Raw genomic sequence first — 26,479 nt, 5'->3', positions numbered from 1 at the left:
AAGGCACGAGCGTCCTCACTCTGAAGAATCTACAGACAGTGCGTATTTCGCGCTTGAGTTATCGATTATAAGAAAAAGTATTGCACAATTACTGCTTTACAGTGGGTAGACTGCTAAACCGCACCATTACGAAAGGGACTAGGGCAGTGGAGAAAGGCGGCACAGCTTTAAAAAGCATAGCGTTGACGTGGTTACCTAGACGATTCGCGATTGTTGCCTTTTTTATACTTTAGTGCAATAATATGATTTGCCTAACACGCCTTATGCAGTTCGCAAATTTAGCATAGCTTTCAGCAGGCGTCCGCAGGCATTCGGTTCATTTTCCAGCTCGTCCGCACTGCACGAGAGAAGAGAAGAAGTGCTGCACGCTCTGCACGAGAACCAGAAGAAGAAGCTGCCTCTTCGATCGCATCGAACAGCCATCTCTGCTGCCTTGGAAGGCCTTTGTAAAGGCAACGCAAAGGAATCGACGAGGAGGTGAGCCAGCCGAAACCCGTGCGGTGAAAACAGGCGACCACAGGCTCTTGGGCTGAAGACGCGGCACTGCAGCGGTTGCAACAGATTTCTCAGGGTGGAGCAGCCGCGGCTAGCCCTTTTCACGAACGAGGTGAAGTACGCCTATTGACACGCTCAGTCCTGATAAGAACCTCGCTCGGTTGCTTTTCAGTGTTATGCTCTCAATGGCGCCCCAAAGACAAGCATGCGCTTGTGTCCTTCACACGTCGTAGATAGCACTCTGAAAGCTGTAGAGAAGTGCTATGGGCGGCACGGCTGGCGCTTTTCGCTCTCGCCCGGATATCTAGCATCTTTACGCCTGTCGAATGCGGATGAGAAACTGCTTGTTTCCTCACAAATGCACCCCGCAGAACTAGTTAGTCACGTCATCATGTGCCCTCTCCTGCAGCCGTCTGAGCAGACGCGAGTGGATGATGAACGTGCCGGAGGGCACTCCGATGGACACCACTCTCTCGGCGGTGGACCTGACTCGCTGCCTGCCGCCGGGCAAGCTGCGACAGGAGTACCTGGTCCTGCTGGAGCTTGTCGGCCATGGCCGCTTCCAGCACCGTGTCCTGTTCTGCGCCCACCTGTCCCTCGCCATGGTGAGACAATCGTCTGAACACACTGAGATAACCCGTGAGGATAGAGGCCTGTCCTCGTTACGCCGTTCTAAGACAGGTCATTACCGTGGTGCATCCGAGCAGCAGGGCAAAAGTAACCTATTTCCTGATTCTTTCACCGAAAGCGTCCTGTTATCACGGGCAGCTGATATAGCACGCGATGGCAATCGTAAAACATGACAGCACTAATCTTCACCAGACTGAGTCCCCGAACTCATCCGCCCAGCTAACTCACTGCAGTTCGCGCTACAGTGCCTTCTGTGAGAATCTGTGATAAAAAATTACCGACGATTGCGTTACTTCCTAATGCGAAATTTGAGCGCAGAAAATAAGCTGTTTCACCTTTTCGATAGATTGAGGCAAAGAAATCGAGCAACACATGTATGCGCTATCACAGAATTTTTTTTTTATTTTTCACACGTATTCCTTTAACAAAGACTCCACTAACAGTTCTTGACAGTCATGAAGGAAGCTTTGTGGTCGGAGAAATAGACTGATATATGTTCGACTTGGTACATCAATGCCTGATTCTCAAAGACGAGATCTATACAAGTGCCTCGCGAGGTTGTCACAGCCGTGGGACGCGTTACGAGCGAGAGGAACGGGATGTTCTCCCGCATAAGTGTTAGGAAATTGCTGTTTGTCTTTATGTCAACATTAAAGTCCCCCACTACTAACATCGGTGTGGATCGATGGACGGTTAATGCGAGTTGCAGGAAGTGCACGACGTCTTTCGTGAGTGCGGTAGGGGCGAAGTAGGCAGCTACTACCAGCAAGCCGTTGGGCAACTTTGCGGCGCACAGTTCGCCAACTTCATGTGGCGTGCCAAACATTTCGACTGGTATTGCAGAGAGACCTGTGCGCAAGTAGATAGCGACTCCCGCCGCTCTGTTGTGGTCTCTGCGAGCACCACAGCAGTATAGGAAATCTATGATTTCGAGAGGCTCTTCGGGATCCATCCAGGTTTCAGCAAAGCAAAGTACAGAGGAATGGCGCAGAATGTGATCGTGGTGTACGTCCTTGGCAAGTGCGGCAAGGGAGCGTACGTTAAGAATGTGGTTGTGAATGATGAATCAAGCGCTGCCAGCGAATGACGCGTCCATTGGCTGTCTGCGTGTGTAACTGATGTGTGGTTAACATGTTAAGCTTCGCCTGTAAGAGTGGAACGCGACAGCGTCTTGCAACGCTGCCAGGGAGTCCACAGAACGCCATCGCCAATTCAACTGTACGCCTTGCTGGACGGTAAATTTATTTTTTGAGGAAAGGAAATGTATCTCTCTCGCATATCTGGGTGGACACCTTCACCTCGCCGTAAGGGAAAGGGGGAAGATGGGAGTGAACGAAGACGCCGTATTAGCTAGACGCGCCTTTGTTCATTCCAAACCATTCAGCTGGCATTACGGTGTGGCTAGCGTGCTCGTATCGCACTCCGGAGACCCTGGTTCGATTCCCCAACTCGACCAATTTCGTTCTCGGTTTTATTGATTTATGCGGTCTAACTAGAAAGGTTAATTAGGCTATTTCATATTTATATTGTTGTATTTCTATCCATCGTGTTCTGTCATTAACCTGTCAATTCTTGGAACTGTCTAGGATGTTCGACACAACGTATATGAAACGAGCAACGTCTTATTGAGTGGGGAAGTGCGTGGTGGTGGAGGGAACGCGGCCTCGTACTTATCTGTTTTTTTTCAGCAGCGTCTCCTTCCGCGGACGCTGTTGTCGCTGCGGCGCGCGTCTTTCTTTTCTTTTCTTCTGACCTCTTCATTCTCCTCTATATTAATTAGGCTAATTGATTAATTAAGCAATTAACTAAACTCAGTCCAACTTAGTTGCAGCATCACTATACGATCCCTTTGATTGGTTGCATGGTTACTAGCCAAAGTACAATTGGCCCCATTTGAAATTCGCGCACTGTGACGTCACGAGCATTTCGACCAATTGAAAAGCGTGACATTGGGGGCGGAGCTGGTTACGAGGCCGACGCCGACGCCGACGACGACGCGAAACCCAGGAACGGACGCCAAAGAGCTGCGCTCTAAAAAGGAAGGCAACAAATAGGCGCGGAGTCTAGCCGTAAGAAGGAGAAAAAGAGCACGGGTAGGCCTGATCAAAGTAAATATTCGATTTGTCGTGACCATATTTATATGTATAGCTGCAGGGGTAACCGACTGTATCTTTTCTAAAGACTCTAAAGGTTACCGCGAATGATTTTGTGCACTGCGCATAATGTTGTGAAGTTTTGTGCAATATTAGTGCGCCTCTTATTGTCCGTACGTATGCCACGTCTCGGGCAGGTGCTGTTCCACTACTGGTCGGCCCACATGCTGACGAAGTCCGTGGACCACTGGTGCAAGCCACCCGCGCTGTTCGGCCACCTCACGCGCGAACAGTGGCTGAACGTGAGCATCCCCGTAGTGGAGGATGGCCAGGGAAACAGGCACCACAGCCGCTGCACCATGTACGACCTGGCTACCATCGTCTTCAACGGCTCCCGCATCGAGGTGCCCTGCGATGAATGGGACTACGACCTACCGGAAGATACGCAGACGCTTATCTCTAAGTGAGCATACCCTCTCTCAGAGATGAGCCATTAGGCGATCGAAGCGTCTTCAACTCGATGCTGGCACACTAGCCTTTATAGAAGAGTAGGAGTAAAAGCTTCTAACGTGATATTCGGACGATCATGTTAGGCCCAACGCTAATGAAAATACGATCGACTGGAACACATCGCTGGGATTACAGCTTATGGGGTGTACCTTTTGTTAACGTAAACACACTTGTAGAGAATGGTAGTTGATAACTTCCAAACAGCAAAGTGATCTTAGCAGGGAGGGAGTGAAATACTAGAACAGGTTAATTAAACATAGAGGCCGTGAAGATTGTTCTCTATTAGTGTTAATCAGGCCGTCTTGTATTTACCCTAAAGGAGCTAATATATTGTAAGCATTGTGCGCGAACCTCATCTGGATTTGTCTATATTCATCATCATCGTCGTCTTGGCGTACGCCATTCCTGCCGGTGGCAATAAAGCCTGCTCCGAGCGTTCCAAATCTCTCACGTGGTAGAGGTTGCTCTTGGTCCCCCTGTGGCATATTATTTTTATTTCCTTTTGGTTGCCCCAACCTAACAAATGTACCTCTCCCAAACACCCTGGAGCTCAGTTCCAGTCGTCGTCTGGTCGGCCCTCCTGCCCGATGGAGCCCGTCAACAGAAGTCGCTCATAACCATCCACCGTCCTTCCACCTGCCGCCACTGGCATGCTTCCTCTCGGCCCCGATTCTTCTACCGGACTGTAGAAGGTTGCAGATTGCCGCTCAGCGCTGTGTGTGTCTTGTCTCCTTCTTGGTCTGTGTGTGTTTGCGCTGTTGAACCATCACTATGATTCTACCGGACGCCTGGGTCCACTGGAACACCTCTCATACCACCGCGGGCCCAGCCTGCTTGGACGGTGAGCACCCGGCAATGCGACCCGTCGGTTTTCGCGGGCCTTCGTGGGGATGACGTTGAAGACTGGCTGCAGCAATACGATCGCGTAAGGGCTTTCAACCGGTCGGACGCTTCCATTAAATTTGTTAACGTCTCATTCTCTTTGTCTGATGTGGCCAAGACCTGGTTTTCCTACCATGAAGATTCTATTTCTGACTGGTCGCACTTCACATCGCAGATTCGCCAGATTTTTGGAACCGTCAGCGCTGGCCCTGCAGTGTATAAAAAAATTTTTGACACTCAGCTTCCTGGCGAGTCTTACGCGTCCTACATTGATGACGTGCTTGCTCTCTGTCGTTGTGTAAACAATGCCATGCCTGAAGCCGACTCCGTTCGCCTTGTCCTGAAAGGCATCGGCTTGTTCGCCTTCACCGTACTTGCTGCCCAGAACCCATCATTGATCGTGGACATTCGCACCACCTACCAGCGTCTTGACGACCTGCAGTCGGACCGGATTCAAGACACCTGGGATTCCCGCTCCTCTACTGATGTAGTCTTGCCAATCCCAATCGCTCAATAATCCGCGAAGAACTCAAGGCGCCTTTTCACCGTCTACCGCCAGCTTCCCACCTCAGACCTCTGCCTCCAGTTTGCGTGATATGATCAAGGACGAGCTGGCCTCATTCACGCACCTGATTATTAAAAAGCCCCCTGCCTCTCGCTGCGTCCCAACGTAAGCTGAGGTTGCTGCGACACTACCGTAACCTTTCCCGCCCTCCCATTCTGAACCTGTGTAGCCCAGCCTCGCAGCTCTTTCTCCAATACCTCCCGCCGCTGCTTATCCTCCTGTATGGCGTCCGCGTCTACCTTAAGCCGTTTGTTTTTACTACGGCGTTCCTGGCCATGTAGCCCACGTCCGTGCATCGCGTTGCCTCTCCCCGTCATCTTTCCGCCACTCTTCATCGCCTCTTCACACACCTTCTCAGCCCTCGTACCGCCGCCCGGAGAACTGGCCCCATAAACTGCACCGCCACAGCATCGTAAAAGTCCTCCTCCGGCTCCGTACAATTTGTTGTTCGTAGACGGTAAAGGGACTCTTGTGGAAGCATTAACTGACACTGGCGCCGCTCTTTCCGTGCTCTGCTTTGACCTGCGTTCGCATTTGAAGAAAGTCCGTACTCCCGACTTCGTTCCGCGTTCACGTGCTGGTGATATACCCTGATATACCCTTCTAGACAGTGCGGCGCTCGGTTCACTATTAACAGTGTCCGCCATCACATCGAACTTGCTGTGCTCTCTTCCTATGCTCATCAACTCATTCTCGGCTGGGATTTTCTTTCATTCATTACGTGCGGCGAACCATCCGTCGAGGTTACTGAAACCGACACCTTTGACCTATCTGACCGGACGCCTCACCCCTCGGTTGCCGCCGCTGACTGTGTCATCTATCCTGGCTGTGCCGATATTATTTCAGCTGTTTGCGAAACATTGCCGATGGGGACGCCATGGTCGTATCGAACTCACGCTTTCGGAAAAACTGGTGTTCTCTGCTGGCGGCCTCAAACACTACGCCTGAGCCTATTCCTCTTCGCCAAGGATCTACTGTCACTTCAATCACCAGTGCTCAGCCGATGACGCTCCCCTTCCTTTACAAACCCACGCAACCAGCTTCCTCAGCTGCTTCCTTTCGTGCGACACTTCCCGCTACCATCAGCACCGACCTCTCTTCAGATCAGGCCCAAGCCTTGGCTGCCGTCTTGAAGACGCACGCCTCTTCCTTTGACATACATTCTGCACTTTTGGGCCAGACAAGTGTCACCACCTATCGCATCGAAAATGACGCCTCTCGGATCGTTTGCCGCCGCCCGTACTGAGTGCCTAGTTCCGAAAGCCAGATGATCCAGGCCAACGTCACTGACATGCTGAATCATCATATCGTACGTCCTTCGTCCAGTCCGTGTTCCTCACCAGTCGTGGCAGTGCAGAAGGAGGATGGTTCAGTACATTTCTGCGTCGATTATTGTGCTCTGAGCGAGATATGCCCACTTCGTCGCATTGACGACGCCCTTGACTGCTTACAAGGAGAAATGTTTTTACAGCCGGAGCAATGAGAGACTCTGCTGCCGAGCGGCCGCTGTGAAGACCAAGCTCTGGTACAGCGAGCTCAACGGGCAGCAGTGGCCAGCGTAGCCCTGGACTACGGGCAACACACCATTGTTTAGAAGTGGACGACGTCGACAGAGAGGTGTCCTGGGGATACAACCAAGGAGAGAACACCTCTGAAGAGGCGCCGAAAGAACATGTCAGGACGGCTCGGGCGCTGCATTTTCCGTCTCCAAGAATTCAATGTTACAATCACATGCAAATGTGGAAAACAACATAAGGACACCGAGCTCTTCTTCCTTATGCGCTAACTTCCCCGCCACCCCAACGCACGTCGCCTCCTACAACACCAGGCCGCTATGAGCATACACCGCCTCACGCAGTAAGAACCACCTCCATTGATTTCGTCTCTCCAACCATGCCCAGAGATCTCGCCCCCGCTCAGCAGTCCGATAATTACTGCCGAACTCTCATCGACCGCCTCACCGTGCTATGCAGCCGCCGAATGCTACTTCCGCTACTTCTGGCCGCTCATTGTGGCCGGGCCTTTCGGCCAGCGTTGCAAAATATCGCCTGCTATGTTCCCTGCCAACACCGTAAACGGTCAACGTCTCCTCCTGCGGGCCTCCTCCAACCCCTTCCCTGCCCATTCACCCCGTTTGAAGTTGTCGGCATCGACACATACGGACCTCTCACATAATACCCGCGGGCAATCGCTGGATCATCACCGCCACGGGCCACCTCACCAGGTACGCAGAAACGGATGCTATTCCTTAAGGCTCCGCTATCGAGATAGGCCATTTTTTTCTCCACATCATTCTTCTGCACCACGGAGCCCTTGGTGTTTTCCTCAGCAACCGTGGCAAGGCTTTCCTCTCCGCCATCTTGGCGAAAGTACTGCATGCCTCGAATACCACTCACAAAACAACACCCTCTTATCACTCCCAAACCAATGGCCTCACAAAACGGTTCCATCGGACCCTTTTGTACATGCTTTCCACCTACATTCAACCTAACCATACAAACTGGGACTTTCTGCTCCCATTTGTTACCTTTGCCTAAAATACTGTCCTTATTTATTGTTTATGGCCGAACTCTTACCTTTGTCATGGAGGCATCTTTCTTTTCTGTGCGTGTCCCCTCTTCAGCACCCTTCCACGAACATTTCACTTCCCGCCTTGTCCAATGCCATGAACTTGCGCTATTAAACAAAGAAGCCTCCCAGGCCTCCTGCAAATTCGCTTTTACCTTACCTACCGTGCCGTTTATTTTCCCCTGGTGATAAGGTTCTGCTCTGAACAACCGCGCGCACTCCCAGGTTATGTGAAAAATTTATGAGCCGCTATGCTGGTCCCTAAATAGTGCTTAAAAAATGTCCTTCGTTAGCTATCGTGTCACTCCCGCATCACCTGTTACGGACCGTCGATAGCGTGGCATCGGATAGCCCACGTGTCGCGCCTCAAGGCATTTCCCGTCACCCATCATTCATATAACTCGCGACCAAGCTAGTCGCTTTTGTCCGGGGGGGGGGGGGGGGGGGGACAATTAGTGTAAGCATTGTGCGCGAACCTCATTTTCATTTGTCTATATTCATCATGGCCTCCCATCGTTGTCTTCGTGGTGTAGGCCATTCCTGCCGGTGGCAGTAAAGCATGCTGCGGGTGGTCCCAATCTCACAACATATGTTTTTTAGTTAGCATCTCAGTTCTATTGTTTGTTTTGGTTCCTGATAGTATTTGAGCATCTATTTAAAAAAAATTGCTGCAGGATGCGAAATGCAATTACAATATCGCTGTCAGTGGCCGCCTCTGGCAAAAAGGCGTAGAATTCCGTACTTTTTGAAAGAGTTATTTACAATGAATAATGAACTTTTATTGCACTTCATCTGCGCAACTAACTTCATCTCTAGAACTAAAGATTGCCAAAGGACTCAAATTTGACAATTTCTGAACCGGTGATTTTTCTTAATTATTAGCGCAATTTAATGCGCACTTAATTCTAGAGGTCAGCAAAACTTTGGTAGCTCGGAGGCTAGTAACGACTCCGGAGAGTGAAAATTTGAGGTGCCAAGCAAATGGCGAGAATGGGGAGGCTCCATTACACGTGGAAAATTAAAAACAGACGTTTTTGTTTAAACCTTTTCGAATTTCGCGCACTGTTTTCAAGCCATAAAGATATTTTTGTTGTGACAATACCAAAACAGATACATATTATTTGTTTTTTCTACGAGCCAATGCATTTTTCAAATTAAAACTTTGCCCAATATGTACCAGTTTAAATTTCAATGTGAAACAATCATTTTCTCAGGAAGTAAAAAAACACTCCTGCTTCCTGTAGATGACCAAAGAAATACTGTTTTGCTTTCATTGCAACAGCCTCGATTAGATTACTTCAAAAACATGCGGCTCACATCCCCACATACACCTCTGTAATCTCACTCTATCATAACCTTAGCGGAACTATTGGAATATGCAGCATGCCTTCAGTTTTAGAGCAACAGGTGCAAAAAGTTTCCGTTGCCGAAGTGTTGCCGTTGTCGTCACTATTGCAAAGGTAAATAAATTATTAGCTGTGGTCTTCATGCAACCAAAAGCTCACCATTTCACTTGCCGGCTTGTTGAGAAGGCTGGTACTGTGCACCGGAGAACAGGACTTACGTGGCCATGTGATGCAGTTTACTCTAATTTCAGGCACACGGCATAAATCTGGCCAGCTTTTACTTCCTGTACAAGCATTGCAAGCAGTCACGTCAGTTCTTCACCCACACTTTCCTTGCCTGCCCTGACAACCCAATCTAGGTGGAACCTGGTGTGTGACAGCGAGCGGTACCTGGTGACGACATTCACGTACTACACGGTGAGCGGCGTGCTGGTGCCTCCCCTGCTGGGCCATATGGCCGACCGGGTTGGCCGCAGGCCCGTCGTCTTCAGTGCTCTGCTGGTCGCCTTGGGCTCAGTGTTCGTGGCCACAGTGGCCGACTCCTTCACCACCTTCGTGTTGGCCCACCTCCTGATCGCCATCTCCGGCGCGGCCGTGCATATCATGACCTCCATCCTGCTGTTCGAGGTGCGGCCCTCTCCTAGCAGCGCACCGTCGCTGCTGACTTTTGCTCCGACGCGAATAAATTCTGACGCTACGGTTCGGTGATATAGTTGGAGAACTAAAGCGGAAAACGCCAAACCTTTCTCTTTTGTTTGGTTTATTGGAGTTAAACGTCCCGAAGCGACTCCGGCTATGAGAGACGCCGTCGTGAAGGGCTCCGGAAATTTCGACCACCTGGCGTTCTTTAACGTGCACTGACAATGCACAGTACACGGGCCTCTAGAATTTCGCCTTCATCGAAATTCACCCGCCGCGGCCGGGATCGAACCCGTGTCTTTCGCGTTAGCAGCCGAGCGCCGTAACCACTGAGTCAACGCGGCGGGGTCCTTACTCTTTTCTATGCGTGAAAAAGTAGCAGCGAAAGCCGTACCGTGCTCCAGCCTCTACTGTTACGAGTATATTAAAGCGTTAGCTTTAGCCTCCTGTTCATTTGCAAAGGCGGCGTCGGCGCCATGTCGAGAGACCTGCCTAACGCCGGAGTTGTGTCGAGAAACCCACTTATATCACTTTAGACGTTAGGGTGTCTCGACGGAGTCTATTGGCAGCTGCATCGAGGCACCGTACTTGACATATACAGGAAAATTACTTGACGTGGCACAGTGACGTCGACATGCTTATTGTTTTATTTTGACCAATGAGCAAGTCGGCTTCCGGTAAACTCCCGCGACCTGATGTAAACAGCTACCCGAGTAGATGGCATGCGACCAGTATAAAGTTACTTTTCACTGAGAAATATTCTTCCGGGTGGAAAGCTCCTGTGTGGCTTTGTGATCGTGTTTGTAATGCAGTCAGTACTAATCAATGTGTGTGCATATAAAGGTGACACTATGCGCGTAAACTGCAGTGTGAACAGTTCAAAAACAAAAATATGGAAACTGTGTTGCGATAATCGTAATAAATATGCGAAAGTCGAAAAAGAACAACGATTACGTAAACAGAAGCCGCTGACAGGAGCCATTAACGCTGTCATTTCATACCCTTAAAGCCGGAGCTTAAATGTCCCCCTAATTTTGCTCTTGTTTCTTTCCACAGACGACAGAATTACCCTACCCCAAATTATCTTCTCAGCGGTTCTAGTGTCTTATCTCAAAATTGCATTAGTTATCTTGGTGCTGACATCTTGGGTACCCTTAACTGGTCTATCCATATAACGCGGATAATTAACATTGTTCACAAAACTCTCGGCTACCTTCGTCGTAATTTACGTCTAGCTACACCAGCAATTAAATTACTACCTTATGAAACATCAATTCCGCCAAAGTAAGAGTGCTCATCTGCCATCTGGGACCCCGAACTTAACCTAGTGAACTGCAGTGAACTTGACCAAAATCGCACCGTTCGATCCATCTACTCAATCTACTCATACTCCACCATCGTTGCTTTCCTCAAAAATATTGCATGCCAACCCAACCTCAAGCAACGCCGTATAGTTGCAAGGCTATGGTTATATCACAAAATGTATCAACTTTTCTCGCAACTGTTCTATCCAGCCTGCTCATCGTTCTTCAGCTCGCACCGTGACCCATCTTCATTCCTTGTTCATCCAAACAGCGCTTGCCTGGAACAGTCTTCCCACTAGTACCATCCTTCATACAAACCCGTAACATTTCAAGAAAGCCATCAAACCAATGATTTATTAACATCAGGTTGCTAGCCCACCCCTCAGCCCAGCCCACCCCACACCAAAGGGCCCTAGAGGTATCTGTAATAATTTTTTATATCTGGTTCAAACAGCAGCACAGACGTGGGGTGTTAATTCATCACATAATATTGTATCGCCCCTTTTGCCTAATCTAGACTTTTCCACGGCACAACAGCATCTCCTAAACGACGCCGATTGTGCAAAGAAATGGCAGACATTACCGTCCACCTAAACTGTTTATTTAGCAATCATGTGCCCTCGAAAAAAAATCATCTCAACGGCAGCGAAAGACGGTCGCCGGGTTTGTAATAGTTTCTTCTCGGCCACATTGAGCTTAAATGTCAGGACGAACTTTCGAGGTAAAGTGCCTGTAACATCTGACAATCTCCAACAACGTAATAACAATCCTGGTCTACTACTACCATTCCTCATCGGGTCGCATCTGCCGTGGCAGAGAACGACCATAGGCCGCGTACAGGCGGATTTGCACAAAGAAAGCGAACAAATAGTTCCATACCTCTGCGGCAATACTCTGATAAAAACAAACTTTGATAAAAACAAACAAAACAAATATGAGTGAGAAGAAAAACAGCACTGGTTTTCTTCTCGCGAAGTTCTTTATGCGTCTAGAAACACATCGCTTTATCGTGGAATAGCCTCGCAATTCGGATATAACGCAAACATGGCTCACACAAGCAAGATTTGCGATGCACCAGCTGATGTTCTCAAGTAGTGCTGCGAAATGACATCTCATAGTTCCTTGTTCAAATGTTAATTCATAGGCACTTTCGTCCGATGTAGACACTTCCACTGTACGGCGGTATCTTATAAGCGACACCAACAGTGCATTTTATATTAAGGCATCAGCCTACCTGCCCCATTGAAAGAAAACCCGCGTGTGTGTGTGTGTGTGTGTGTGTGTGTGTGTGTGTGTGTGTGTGTGTGTGTGTGTGTGTGTGTGTGTGCATGCGTGTGTGTGTGTGTGTGTGTGTGTGTGTGCATGCGTGTGTGCGCATGCGTGTGTATGTGTGTGTCTGCATGCGTGTGTGTTTGTGTGCATGCGTGTGTGAGCATGCGTGTGTGTGCGTGTGTATGTGTGTGTGTGTGTGTGTGCGGGGGGTGCGTGCGTGTGTGCGTCTTCGGTGACGCTCGATGGGACCCATGAAATATCACTCCGCATGCAACCTGGCAGGTAGCGGTTAAATGAATGATTAGTCAGGCGAGGTTGCTAGGGAAGAGCAAATTAGATCGCACGAATTCCACCGGCTGCAGCACCTGCCATTCCAGGGAAGCAGCGCACTGCGTAATCCTTGCGCCATAAGTGAGGTGAGGATTCCTACGGAGCCATTCATGTTAAATAACAAAATACCAATTCTGCATAATGGCAATTAACCCATTAGCTACAGCGCCATAACCTTAAGGCGGATCTGCGCGCAGATCAGAAGGGGTTTGGCGGTGGCTACGTAAAGTCATGCAGAGATAGAATTGCCACCTGCGTGGCACAGGGTTACATCACTCGCCACCGCGCGGCAACTGCGTTCACAAAGTGTGCGGGGGGGGGGGGGGGGGGGGTTACGTCTTTTTACTCCTCAGCAGTTTTAAGTGTGTCAGCCAACTTTTTATTTATTTGGACCACCTCAGGGCAAACTTTATCACGGAGCGAAGTGGTTTGAAAAGGATTTCAAGTACAAGCATCAATGCTTAATTTTACAAAGTTGTTAAAACGATTTTCAAGCTTTATTACGTACTTGGTTACTTGGTTGTATCATTTTAGCTAAGACATTTCGAAAACGCGTGCGATCAATAGCAAAGGTGAGCGATTCGGAAAAGCGGTCCTTGAGGTGTACAAATAAACGTATTTAAATAATCCTTTTTTCATAATTTCCTTCTCCATCTTACTCACATGGCCAGAGCTCTTCATCGGCCAGCCGCACCCTGTACATCGCCGCGGCGCAGACGGCCGCGCTCCTCGTGCACGCCGCCACTCTGTGCCCTTGGCTGCAGCGCGTGGACCTGCGCCTCCTGCGCATCACGCTGGTGATGAGCATGGTGCTGCTATCGCTGACCTTCCACGCGGTCTCGGAGTCGCCGCGCTGGCTCCTGGCTATGGGCAGATACGACACCCTCACCAGCGTCATCGCGCGCCTGGCCTGCGTGAACGGCGTTGCACTGGGCGACGTCTGGCGACTGGTCCACTACGCTGAGGTCGTCAAGCCACTGCAGGTGAGCTGACCGGCAGCCGGATACATCTGTAGGCTTATGCCTAAGGAAGCAAACGAACACGCAGCTGACGCAGATCTCGGCAAGAATAGAATTGCCTGCCATGGCTTCACGTACCACAGCCCCGCGCCGTCTTTATTTTCTTTCTTGCGCAAGCACGCTTTGGATGTGCCCTAGGTGCAGCCAAAGGAGGGCGCTACAGGGTACGCCGCTCAGACGTCAAGTCGAAACCGCACCGATGGCCGGCGGCGCAGGCGGGTAAGAGAGGAGTCGAAGACCTCTTTCGGGAGGCAGCCAATGGAGGGCGGCACTGCGATGCACTTAGTCGAGGTCTCCATGTAAGCCGGCTTGAGGCGGTTCATGCTGATTGTCTCTTCGCGACCATTTTGCAGGAGGGTCAGTTTTGAGGGTGCGGTGAAGGACGCTGAATCTTCCTCCTAAGCCGAGGGGAGCGGTGCTCGCGTAGCGTCCCGGCGAACGAAACCATGGGTGGAAGTGGCGAGGTCCGGGTGAGCAAACATGGTGTGGAGGCAGTGAGGGCGAGGCGGAATACGACGTAGGTCTTTAACAGAGTCACCTATACACTGCAGGAACTCTTTCGGCTGGGCAGATAGCTGCTCTGATGTGAAGAAGTCTGCGGGTAGATGCAGGGAGCCACCGTACGACAGCCCAGCTGCAGGACAATGCAGGTCTGCTCGGAGAACGGCCCGGAAACCCAGGAGCACAAGGGGCAAGGCACCAACGGAGTGGGCGCAGCTGGGACGGGTAGCGATGGTGGCCTTCAGTTAGCGGTGAAAGCGTTCCACCAGCCCGTTAGCGCATGGATGGTACGCAGTGGGGCGGCAATGCCGGGCGCCGAAAATGCGGTTAATGGAACCAAACAGGGTGCACTCAAATTGGCGCCGACGGCCTGTTGTCACGGTGTCAGGATAACCAAAGCTAGACGCCCACGAAGAAATGAAGGCTCGGGAAACAGTCTCAACGGTAATGTCACAAATGCGACCAGCCTCTAGCCAGCGTGTGGAACGGTTGACCATGGTGAGTACTATGTAACGGTAACCATGGCACACGGGTGGAGGGCCCATGATATCGAGATGAACATGGTCGAAACGACGGCCGGGGCGAAGGAAGGTCTGTGGAGTAGTCTCTGTATGACGGGAGACTTCCGTCGCCTGGCGGGGGAGACATGTGCGCGTCCACGCGCACACATTGCCATTAATACCGGACAACACATAGCGCTGGGTGAGAAGACGCTGAGTAGCCCGAATGCCTGGGGGACAAATGTAGAGCGAGTGGAAAATGGTGCGGCGAAGTGCAGCCGGTACAAAAGGCCAGGGATCGTCTGCTGAAAGACCTTATCACAAGTGCTCAGGCGAGCACGGATGAGGCACATTCCGTAGTCGAACGGAACGGGGGTTCTCTCGAGAAGCCTACAGCCCGGCGTCATTCTGCTGTGCGGGAGAGAATGCGGCCCAGTCGATGGTTGAAGCTGAAGAGTAAATCGCAGCTATACCTGAAAGGGCATCGGCGGCGCTGTTGTCGACACCCTTTCACTTGACGGATGTATGTTGAAAATCCTGAGATGTAAGCGAGATGGCGGATTTCGCCGGACACGTATTTCGATGAGTTAGTCCGGAAAACGTACGCCAATGGCTTGTGATCTATGAGCACGTGAAAATTGCATCATTCTGGTCAATGGCGAAAGTGCTGTATGGCAGCATAGGTGGCGAGAAGTTCACGGCCGAAGACGCTGAAGCGGATCCCAGCAGAAAGTAGCTTCCAAGAATAAAAAGACAAAGGCTGCATCTCGGAGTTAATGAGCTGCTGTAAGACGGTCCGACAGCCACACAAGAGGCATCCACCATCAACTGAGTAGCGGGCGTTGGTTCGCCGATGGATCAGAAGCACAGCGCTCGCGACAGCATGCTTGGCAGCAGTAAAGGCGGCCTGGGCTTCTGCTCACCAGGAAATAGCAGAGGACAGGGCACCGGTGGACCGGAGGAGGTCGGTAAGCGGGCGGAGCAGCTCTGCTCAATGCGGTACGAAGCTCCGGGGAAAAGTCACCAGCCCCAGGAATTGGCGTAAGTGGCATAGTGCAGTGGGCTGGGGACAATCCTGGATAGTCTTGACGTGGGACGGAAGAGAGTGTATACCATGCGAATATATACAATGTCCCAATAACTCGAGCTCAGAGGCGCAGAAGACACACTTGTCTGCGTTCACAACCAGGCCATACTTCTGTAAGCGGTGTAAGAAGTCGCGGAGATGGCGCTAGTGATCTTCCGGTGCAGCGATGAGGACATCATCGATGTACGCGAACATCTAAGGGAAGCCCCGCATGACCTCAGCGATGAGCCGCTGGAAGGTTCGATCCAATTTACGGAGCCCAAAAGGCAGCCGCACGTGCTCAGACCGAAGCGCGTAGTGATGGCTGCCTTAGGTCTGTCGGTGGGCGCGACGGGTATATGATGGCACGCCTGAACCAAGTTCACTTTGCTAAAGTTGATGTAGCCATCTAGGCACGAGGTAAAATTCTGGATGGGAGGAAGCGGACAGCTGCAGTAAAAAGTCTTGGAGTTCAACGCTGAATAGTCCCCGCAAGAGGCAGTCACCGGGATCCCGCTCGGGCACAAGATGCACCCGGGAAGCCCACGCGCTGGACTACGGGCGTATTATGCCGAGCTCAAGCATGTGATCGAACTCCAATTTGGCGATAGCCAGAAGGTACGCAAACAGGCGGCGTGGGCGAGCGGCGACTAAGGGCCACGAGTGACGATGTGATGGGTCACCGTATCCTTAGGCGGCTGAGTAAGGTTGCACGGCTTCGTTAGCTCAGGAATGTCCCCCAGGATTTTCTCTAACGGTGAGGAAGGTATCAGCGTGCTGATGCCGATGGGAGCACGGTTAGACAGGACCCCAGAGATGGACAGACGGCAAGTCCGGCGAAGTCCGAAGTCAAGGGTGAGGGAGCGAAGATCGTAAGCCGCTATAGATGGCTTTCTGGCAGCACGAAGCTAGTGTCACGTGGACATGGAACGGTCAGCCTTGGTCGGAGGCACAACGCTGATCTTCGCGCCCGTGTCTATGGGGAATTGGACGCCAAATAGCTTGTCGGTAACCATAAAAAGGTGGGCGCGACGACAAGCGGGATCCCACGCCTCCGTCAATGATCTCGGCGGGTGTTTGCCGGTCACAAACAGGGAGATGTGCCGTTCGAGGCGCGGTGCCGGAGGCGCTGGCGGTACCAGCATATAGACGGACGGCTGAGGCTCCGAGCATGACGGGCTCGTGAAGGAGAGCGATGGCTAGGATTAGGCGATTGGTCCTCCTTGGGCGGGCGCCGGAGAGGGCGAACGAGGTGCTGAGCTCATCAAAGCAGGCCTCAAGGTGCGAAATCGCCATGTCGGTTGGCGACAAGACGGTAGAGACGGACGAGGAAACTACCTCGTGAACATAATGAGCGAGCTCCGCTAGGGGGTCGAGGGTCACGTCTCCGGCCGCTGCTAGAACAAGGAGAATGGGCTGAGGGAGGCGGTTGAGGAAGAGCTCTCGGAGCAAAACAGCGTGGGTGGGGACTTCGCGCTCCCCGAGAAGCTGCCACATCTGGCGCAGTAGCTGCGATGGGCGCCGGTCACCAAGGCACTCCGCGGTAAGGAGCTGCTGGAGGCGGGCACGGTCCGACAGCATGAGTTGCTCCAACAGCTTGGTCCTGAGGTGCTGATAAGGCGCATCTCCCGTCGGTTCGGAGAGAAGATCCGAGAGATCGCAGGCCACATGAGGAGGAAGTGCGGAGAAAACCCGGTAATAAGCGTCGTCTCGGAGGTGATGCGATGGAGGCTGAACTGCGCCTCGATCTGAAAAAGCCAGACTTCCGGGTAGTCAGGAAAGAAGGGAGGGAGGCGAAGCCGCAGCCACGCGATGTCCGGCGGGCGCCAGTCCTGTTGTGTAGAAAAGTCGCCCGGCTCAGTCATGGTGTTCGTCCTAAGTCACCAGTTGTAGGCTTATGCCTCAAGAACGAAGAAACGAGCAGCTGATGACTCGGATCTCGGCAAGAATAGAATTGCCTGCTGTGGCTTCACGTGCCACAGCCCTGCGCCGTCTTTATATTGTTTCTCGCGCAAGCACGCTTTAGCTCTGCCCTATGTGCAGCCAAAGGAGGGCGCTACACATCATCAACACAATCAACATCACGTTCAGCATGGTTATGCCTCATCCGGGACAAAAGCATCTCCGACTGATCTGCAAATATCTTCCACGAGCAACATTATCTCGTCTCCCCACCTCTCTTCCTCTCTCTCCCCTCAACATTTAACCTTCGTTAGACTGCCCTTCGCTACCCTAAAGGGCAAAACTTTACCTCGTTTATACATTGTATTTTATGACGATGTCCATCCTCCTCTTGATTACATGTAGAGAACCATGAATTCGTGTCCGTGAATTCGGGAGGCATGTATTCGTGAAAGTTGTTATCTTCCCACATCCGATTGTTATTCTTACCATAACGTTGTCGTATCATTCTCCATTCCTTGGTTGACTGAGCGGTACCGTACACGCCATGTAATTTTCTCATTTTTTAGCAAGCTTCTCTTTTAGTGTGGCTCGCGGAACGTTGCGAAACATCATTTTCTGCTCATGCTTCTCATTTTCAAGGCGACCATAGCGCACTCAACACATAGGACAAGGAACTATGTCGCTACACGAACAGTGCTGTTCGGGATTTTTGGCCCAGTTCAAATGAGAATGCTCTGGGGGCTGGTGTCTTGTCTATGCCTTGAAGTCCGTATGAGTGACCTCTGACGCTGCAGTTGCAATCGCTCTGCTGGTTTGCATTATGCTTCCTGTGAAGTGCTTCTGAGTGGTGCGGCGGGTACTACTGGCCCTAATTTAAGAGGGTGTAAGAAGACTGAGAGCACCCGTAGGCCACCAGCACTTAAAAAGCGGTAGTAAAAACATATTAGTATGTGCAGCAGTTAGTAACTCCGCGTTCGCTTTACTACTTTTTTTTTACTATTTACTGCCCTCTCCAAAGATTAGCTAGTAAATGTAAGTCCTTCCTATCCATGGCCGCTACTTCGTGCCTGGCTGGTAGCCGTCCCTTAACTTTCAAATAAAATCATAGAATATAAATGGCACAGACTGTTGTGTAAATAAAAAGTTTTGGAAATAAACATTTCTGCACCGCCGTGCAGCAAAGAAGCCTAACCTATTTCGTCAATCGCAAACTCAAGATGAAGCCATGTATCATAGCTCGAAAGGTAAGAGCCTCTAGTCTGTAACTGAAAGTCCGATTTATGGACTATATAAAATGAAGAAATTGCTACCTGTCTGCGCGCAGTGCGCGTGTAACGTTTTTGTGACCCTTTCTGATTTCTGCTTTTCTGCGTTCTGAACCTCTGTGTGTGCCCATCTGTGGTATGATCCCATCGCTGCGCATAATTTGTGTATGTAATGAGTAATGTTTAAGTGTAAGTTTGTGATTTAATGCCAGCACACTTTACTAGCTCTGGTGTCGGGAATTAGGCAGATTGAACACGTACATTTTTTTTTCATTCTGCATAAATATAGCAAACCACGCCAGCCCACTGTAATAAGAACCTCTACCCATTTTCTTAGTAAATACTACTAGCTTTTGTTTGTGACTGTAGTGCTCTTCTTAGCTTCCTGACGTAGTAACTTTCACTATTTGTAGTTTTACTACCTCCAGTTAGTAAGTAGGTAGGAATCTGTGTGACAAGTAACTGGTTAGCAGTGACCTAGTGAATTTGTCCATGGTATTTTTAAGAGAGCAGAACTCGACTTCAGCATTCCCTATCGTCGTCGTCCCTACACCCTCTGCAGGTGGGCAAGCCGTTCAGGCTTTCCGACGTACTGCTGCTTCCCGAACTGCGGGCTCGCACGGCGGCGCTGTCGGCGGTCTGGTTCTGGTGCTTCTTGGCGCTTTTCTCCCTGAGCCAGGTGCGTCCCCGCGCCGTCTCGGGTTGGGATCAGCTGCTACTCGCGCTCCTGATGCTGCCCGTGTACGCCACCGCCTACCCTCTGGTTACCAAGTGGAACAGGCGCAGCAGCTTGTACATGGCATTCGCGGTGGCGTCCACTGCCGCCGCGGGAGCGGGTCTCGTCATGTACTACGACTACCCGATGGCTGCCCAGGTGGGTACCGGTTTATCGGCGATTCTGCTTCAAGGTTGGGTAATAGCAGCGTGCTGAAGGCATCCCCAGGGATTTCCATATTCCGACGTCTTACGACGGTATTTATAGGTCGGCCAATATGCAGAGGGCCCGAAAGGATGTCGCCGCATAACCAAAAACTATTCTCTTCGCCAACTACATCAAAGGAATGCGTTCGGTGTGGTGAACACCGGGTCATGGGTTCGATTCTTGTAGCGGATGCCACACTTCATCCAATAACGTGATTGACGTGCAGCAGACGGGATGATCTCTAGATTTGTGCGAAGCAGACATGTCATCACTGTGTGTATCCTTGTGTGCCCTGAGGTGAGAAAAGGGACTTGCAATAAGCGTTTTACGAATCTCTAGAGGAGGGTGGCAAGGCAGAGGTACTTCGCTTTGGAAAACTTTCAAAACTACCATATTTACCGGAAAGTAACACAACCACGATTAAATGTACCGCGAGGGACGACTTTGAGGGCGCGAAACCAGATTGTAACGGGGGGCTGAGTGTTGTGGGAGCGTGAAGGACAAAACGAAACAACAGAAATGTAACGAGGACTGATGCCGCATTATGCAGAAGGTTGAGTAGAAGTTTAAGAGCAAAAGTACCTCAGCAAATGTCTCTTACGCACACTTCTCTTTCAAGACAGTCGCACCAAAGATCAGATAGGAATCATGCGAAGAAAAGTGCGGAGTTATGACGCGTCGTACCGCGTTGAACGTGAGCTTAACATGCTTTGGACGCCTCATCGTAAAAAAAGAAAAATAGCCAGGGTTTAACTCCCCTTGAATCAGTGTGTGACGTGCGCGGTGACGTAAATACTAACGCCACAAGCGACGCCATTGCAACGAGGTGGCGGAATTCTTAAAGCCATGAACAACTTGCAAAATTTTGGAAATGACCCGTGTCAAATATCTGGACGTTGCCATCTTGTCGACCACTCTAAGTTATGTTATCGGCATCGATTTTGGTCCAAGTCAGCCAAGGTCAAATTTCTAGGGTGCACCGCGCCCAATTTATAGGTCGTCATCGTGACGGGCAGGCTATATTATGGTTGGAAATTGATATTGGTTCAAATCATACAGGTCAGATTTCAAGGGTCACTTGGGTCGAATTTTAGGAAATTATACGGCCCAAATTTTGATGTCGCTATCGTGTTGGCAACCCTGAGTTATGGCTGGACATCGATTTTGGTCCAGATCGGCCAAGGTCAAATTTCGGGGGTAGTACGGGTCAAATTCTTGTCGCTTGGCGTCACAGTTCTTATGGACACGAGCGAAGCACACGCCAGATACACATAGTAGCTATACGTAGGCTGAACATTGGCGTCACAGTTGCTACTGGAAGGAGCAATGCACAAGCAAAATTTTTTCTCAACATTGGCGTCACAGTTTCTATGGCAAGGAGCGATGCACAAGCAAGATTTTTGCTCAACATTGGCGCCACATTTGCTAAGGCAATGTGCGATGCACAAGCAAGATTTTCGCTCGGGTTTGAGAATCGTACGAATGCTTTCGCACTAAAACGCATCTTCTTCCAGTAGCGAAACCCATGGAGAGTCATGCCTCCCGGTCGTCGGCGGCCATCCTCGAGTCGCCGCCTCGCAAGCAGCCGCCGAATAAATGCCTCTGTTCGATGCTGCAAAAAAGTGCGTGAGATAGCGACTGCAAGGAAAGTAGCCTGAGCGCCTGTTCCCGCGCAATAGCAACGTCACGCTTTACGTGCATCCGAAACGTTTTATTGCCATTAGTGTGCTGCTTCGGCGTCGCTGCGAACGTTGAGTCTGCCGAACTTTCACGGATAGAAACGAGGGCCTTTTGCGACGACTTACATCGCGCGTATTCCGTCGTATTTCCTCTTTACGATAAGTCGAATCCACGCTCCGTACACAACTGCGCAATCTCCGGCGAGGAGCCTTTTGACTGCTCGGCCGCCGGCCAAATATGCTTTGATCGGTGTTTGTGGCTTGAAGCTTTCGTTGGTCGATCAATGCGGCATCTTGTTTTGTTTGTTTTTTCTGTTTCCTGTAATGGGGGGCCAACCTGCGCGGCGCATTAACTATTATGCGGGTGAATACCCATCGTGACCTTTTGCCTCCATGTGATATTCTTTTTTTTTACCGCCATTACTCGGTTATACCGCTGAGGTTGACATTTCACTTCAAGTTTTTGTAATAAAAACTTTCTGCTACTCCTCACGTCTACTGGCAGTATCCCTACCGGCGGCTTGAACTGCTTTGACGTTTCCCCGCTGGCAGCCCTGAACCACGGCTTGGCGAGAGGCCTACGGCTATTAAGGACTACTTGATGTTCCACCGCACCACGGATATCCACCAAGTGTCATCCACTGATGCAGTTCTCCACCTTCTCAGCGCCGTCAATTAGGGTTGCCTTCGCCATGCCGCTTCCCGCATTCGCGACCAGTTACCCAGCTGGAGCCCATCGCGCATCCTCTTTCTTTGAATGGGAAAGCTAACGGACGCCGTATCGTCGAAAAGCTTTCACCGTCTACGACGGCAGTCTGTAGTAAGGGCCGGGTGTCGTTATTAAGATCCCTGTTTTCATCGACATTCACGAGATTAGCGCTTATTAAAGCGCTAATCTCGTGAATGTCGATGACACTGGAGTGGTCCGACTGCCCGAAAGAGAGTTACGATGCCGTGGGCAGCAGCACAGTTACATGTTGCTGGAGAACAGGTTACACCGCTTGCTGTGCGTACGAACAGGCTTAGAGTGCGTGGCTGCACATTCCGCAACTTTTCTCAATAAGTTCGAATGCTCGCGAAGTGTTACCCGCTAACATTAGCTGTGTCCGAGAAGACGGTGCAACTGTAGACCTCTCGATTTCGCCATTGACGTTGTAAACCGAATTAGCAACAGAAAAAGCTCTAAACAACGGTTCCAGGGCCGCATTACATGGTGCCGATGGTAACGTCATAGCGCCACCACGTGCCTGCATCCTCGCAGGGGTTACGTGCGACGAGCCGCATCGGGGGCTCCGCGTTCAATAACCTAATGTGTGCCTCTTCTCCACGCTATGGGTTTCGTAAGCAAGAGGTCGCGCTTCCTTCCACGGCGGTCAGACGGAGATACTCGCCGCATATTTCACTCATGATCATCGCTATCTTCTTCGTAGTACAGCCATAGCTTACATACACTATGAATGCATGGCTGGCGAGGAGACCGTGCATAGATTTCAACCGGACGCAGTGAACGACGTCGGTATAAAATTCAACTCTTACGCACGAAGAAGCTACCGCAGGAACTGTTGCTCAAATTTATTGCTTGTTTCAGGTTTTGTGTCAACTACGGCAAGCCTTAATCGTTGAACACTGGGTTATCACGCATCGAGGCGCTCGACCCGCCCATCAGCTGCCCTACCGTACGTAACCTCCCGTGACAGAAGCTATCAAAACCAAGTCAGAGCTATTTGACGAAGGTGCAATCCAGAATTCAAGCGGCCGTAGTTTCAAGCGGCCGTAGTTGTCCTCTGTCGTCTTTGCAGAAACGAAAAAAAGAATTGTGGTTCTGAGTCGAGTGCAGGTGACTTAACTGTGAGAGAACGAATGAGGTGTATCTGCTGGCGCGTACCGATGACTCCCTGGACAGACTTCGGTGAGCAAAGTACTTCTGTTTTGTGAACCTCAGAAATGGTTGCTGAAAATTTTAGGTAGAGGAGAGGAACCGTAAAAAAATGCCTTCGCAACTCCGCTCGAGCTCTTCCGGCCCTTCGGGCCCTGCTGTCCGCTTGCAACGTTCCTGAGAACAATGGACACTGCACTCACCGGTCTGAAATATGAGATGCCTTGTTTACCTCGACAGCGTGATAATATTTTCGACCGTTCCAGAACGTTTAAGACGTGGAGTAAACTACAAAGTTGTTGTCTGATGAAACCGTGAAAGTCGACAATCGACGAGCGCTGCCTAAATTGGTGCATGTGATCAGCCTGAAGCCCTACTTCGCTGGACCACAATACTCTTCACATCGTGTTTTGAATTGTTGTCCTCTTCCCGCCATGTCTTGGCGCATTTTGCTCCACTTGCCTACTTGAATGGCCTATACTGTATAAATCAGGTCATCCACATTTTTTTTCGTCCCTTGTAGATAAGTTCTACGTGCTTAACCGTGATTTACAGCCGCGCTGAGCAACAACAACGACAAAGCGGCCGCCGGCGCGCGAACAGTCCTCCGTGCCTAAACCCGGCTCTGAGACACGGTTCCTTCATACAGTCATCTCTCTGCTATTGTGCAGGTGCTCATGGAAGTGCTGTTCGCCGTAGTCCAGCTGTGCCTGTTGATTGCCAAGCTGCAGGCCTACGAGTGCTTCCCCAGCGCAGTGCGGGCAACGGGCGTTACAGTGCTGGTGGCCACCGGACGCCTCGGTCAGGGCGTCGGCGAAATGCTCGTCGACATCGCCAGACACGCCGACTTCTGGTCCACCCTGCTCATCATAGCCACGGGACTCCTGGCGTGCCAGCTGGCCATAAGCTGGCTGCCGGAGACCAAGGATGTCGAACTGCCTGAAGTGCAGAGGGAGGTGCTGGCCCAGGGACAGCAGTCGCCGCCCAAGGAACCGCCAACGGCTAGGAACATCGAGAGCTGCGCCCCATCCGTCAGCCACCACGACGGTGGAGCCGAGACCCGCACGGCTGCGAAACACGCGCATTCCGAAGGGTTCCATTAGGTTAAGCTAGCGTAGAAGTGTTATAGGTCGTGAATGGAGGTTATGGCGGCGGCGGTCACTGGTTTGTTCTACCATAATCCCCCTACGCCCTGCCCGATTCCCTGACATGGCCCTCTTTCAGTGCTGTGTTTGTCTTCGTTTGTGTGTGTGTGCATTTGTGTGTGTATGTGTATTGTGTGCTTTTCTGTGCTCGGGAGTTGAGAGCAGCTCGCACGTCTGCTCCCTTTTCTTTCGGCGACCAATGTACGCCTGAAGCTTAGTGACATTTAAGAAACAGTCGAGATTCTTCTAATTGGCAAGGAGTTCAGTGCTCAAGAACAATCATCAGTGCTTGTGTTCGCGTTGATTTGCTTCATCGCTTCACCGAAGAACTATACTACTATCGCCTAAAACTACGCATAAATTGATCAGTATGGTCAGCTGAGGCGGCGTCCGCAGCACAACGTAACCCGAGGCGCCGTTTCGAAACGCTGATGCTACCGTCTAGCATATATTGTTTTGAGCTCCATTTTTTTCTTGTTTCGAAAGTAGGCATGGGGAGTTAGCTTTGGGTATAATTGCGTGTTTTACACCTGATGCTCTCTGTGACCAATATTCGGAAGAATACCTTTACACGAAATTCATGCGCACCGGACGGCACCATCCACTCGGTCTCATCAACTTCGCAATGCCCGTGATATCGTCCACGAACGGCCTAAATCTTGGGAACCTAACCTGATCGGGTTGTTGCACCATGGACAATTCTTGCTGCAATACCACCGAGAGCGCTGTTTTGTGATTTCCATAGACTGGTATATTTAAGTCATTATGAGAGGAAGATTTTGAGATACCAAGACCATGTACTGTGCGTCTTTTGCGCTTTTATTGCAGAGACTTGTTCATACGTGCAGTTTTTACAGGTTCATCGCATCTGTATGGCACGGCATTCTTCCTGTCAGTACGTTGTGCAACCCAACTGAACTGTCGTACGCCTCCTTGAGTAATGACTTAGCGTATTGCGACTGGCTCTGCTAGAAGTCAGAGTCTGTACAGTGAAGCTCGAAAAAAGGGAGCAGACAGTATTCCTGCTGACGTTGTCTCCAGCTGGTATCAGACAAATTCGCTGTAATTTCGAACAGGTGGCATATACTTTGAGGAGAACACTAGAGTTTGCTATCATATGGAGATTATTGTTCTTTTTAAGATGGAACACGTTCGCAACTTATCACCCGATTCCGGCGACTAAAAAAAAATTCAGTCAAAAGCAAATCGAACGTCTGTTTATGAACTGAAGTTGTCTTTGTCAGAAAGATGCGCTCTGCATATCGGACGTTCACAAGACTGCAGGAGGAGGGTGCTTGTGCAGTCTTGTCCTTTCATGTGAACATTAGGCTTTCACAACCCAGCTCTCCTCCGCTATGAACCAACTCTACAGACAATACGCACTGCTGAACTACAAGGATTTAAGCTTGCTTGAAAATAAAACTGTCAATGTCTGTCGGGTGGCCGAGTTATCTTCACTGCTTCAGTACGTACATAAAATCTCCCTTCAAGGTGGTGTTCTCATGGTAGGAGAAGCAATGTCTTATCTCCGCTTTCTGGCTGCTGATCGCTTTTTTAGTACCGCGGCATTATTTAATTCTCTCTTCCCAGACTATATAAATACGCGTATTTCAATGCATTTTTTCATCAAGACACCCTTGCACAATTTTTAACCGGAGGCTACATACACGCACTATCCCGGAAATAATTTTCATCAGCCTAGTTCAAAAATGAGCGCGCACAACATTTTAGGTAAAGAGCAGTCGCAAGGCTATAATTAGTCACACGTGCCCCCTTGGTAAAGTAGAATTAAAGGTTTGACTAAATGCCGTGGTCTATATTTAGCAAGACTGGTTCATTACCAAAAATGCCCAACTTTTACCCTATCTATTATGCACAGTGTCATGATGGATTCCAATAACTCTCTTCTATGATTTAGTGTAACGAACATTTTGTGTAACAGCTATGATCAATTCTATTTGCCTAGA

At 50.5% G+C, this 26,479-nt stretch overlaps 1 protein-coding gene across 1 annotated transcript; it reads left to right on the top strand.

Moving 5' to 3' along the window:
* The first annotated feature begins 929 nt into the window (after window positions 1-929).
* Window positions 930-25,868, top strand: LOC149333048 (beta-alanine transporter-like). Its single transcript, XM_089555968.1, has 6 exons — window positions 930-1,100; window positions 3,416-3,681; window positions 9,449-9,716; window positions 13,306-13,617; window positions 19,453-19,764; window positions 24,039-25,868. The coding sequence occupies exons 1-6, from the start codon at window positions 930-932 to the stop codon at window positions 24,468-24,470; spliced, it is 1,761 nt and encodes a 586-aa protein (XP_089412094.1). The 3' UTR covers window positions 24,471-25,868.
* The last annotated feature ends 611 nt before the right edge of the window (window positions 25,869-26,479 follow it).

This window comes from Amblyomma mixtum, chromosome 8 (genome assembly GCF_055824585.1).
Source record: "Amblyomma mixtum isolate Tamu chromosome 8, ASM5582458v1, whole genome shotgun sequence".
NCBI lineage: Eukaryota > Metazoa > Arthropoda > Arachnida > Ixodida > Ixodidae > Amblyomma > Amblyomma mixtum.
This window is presented reverse-complemented; position numbering and strand designations above follow the sequence as displayed.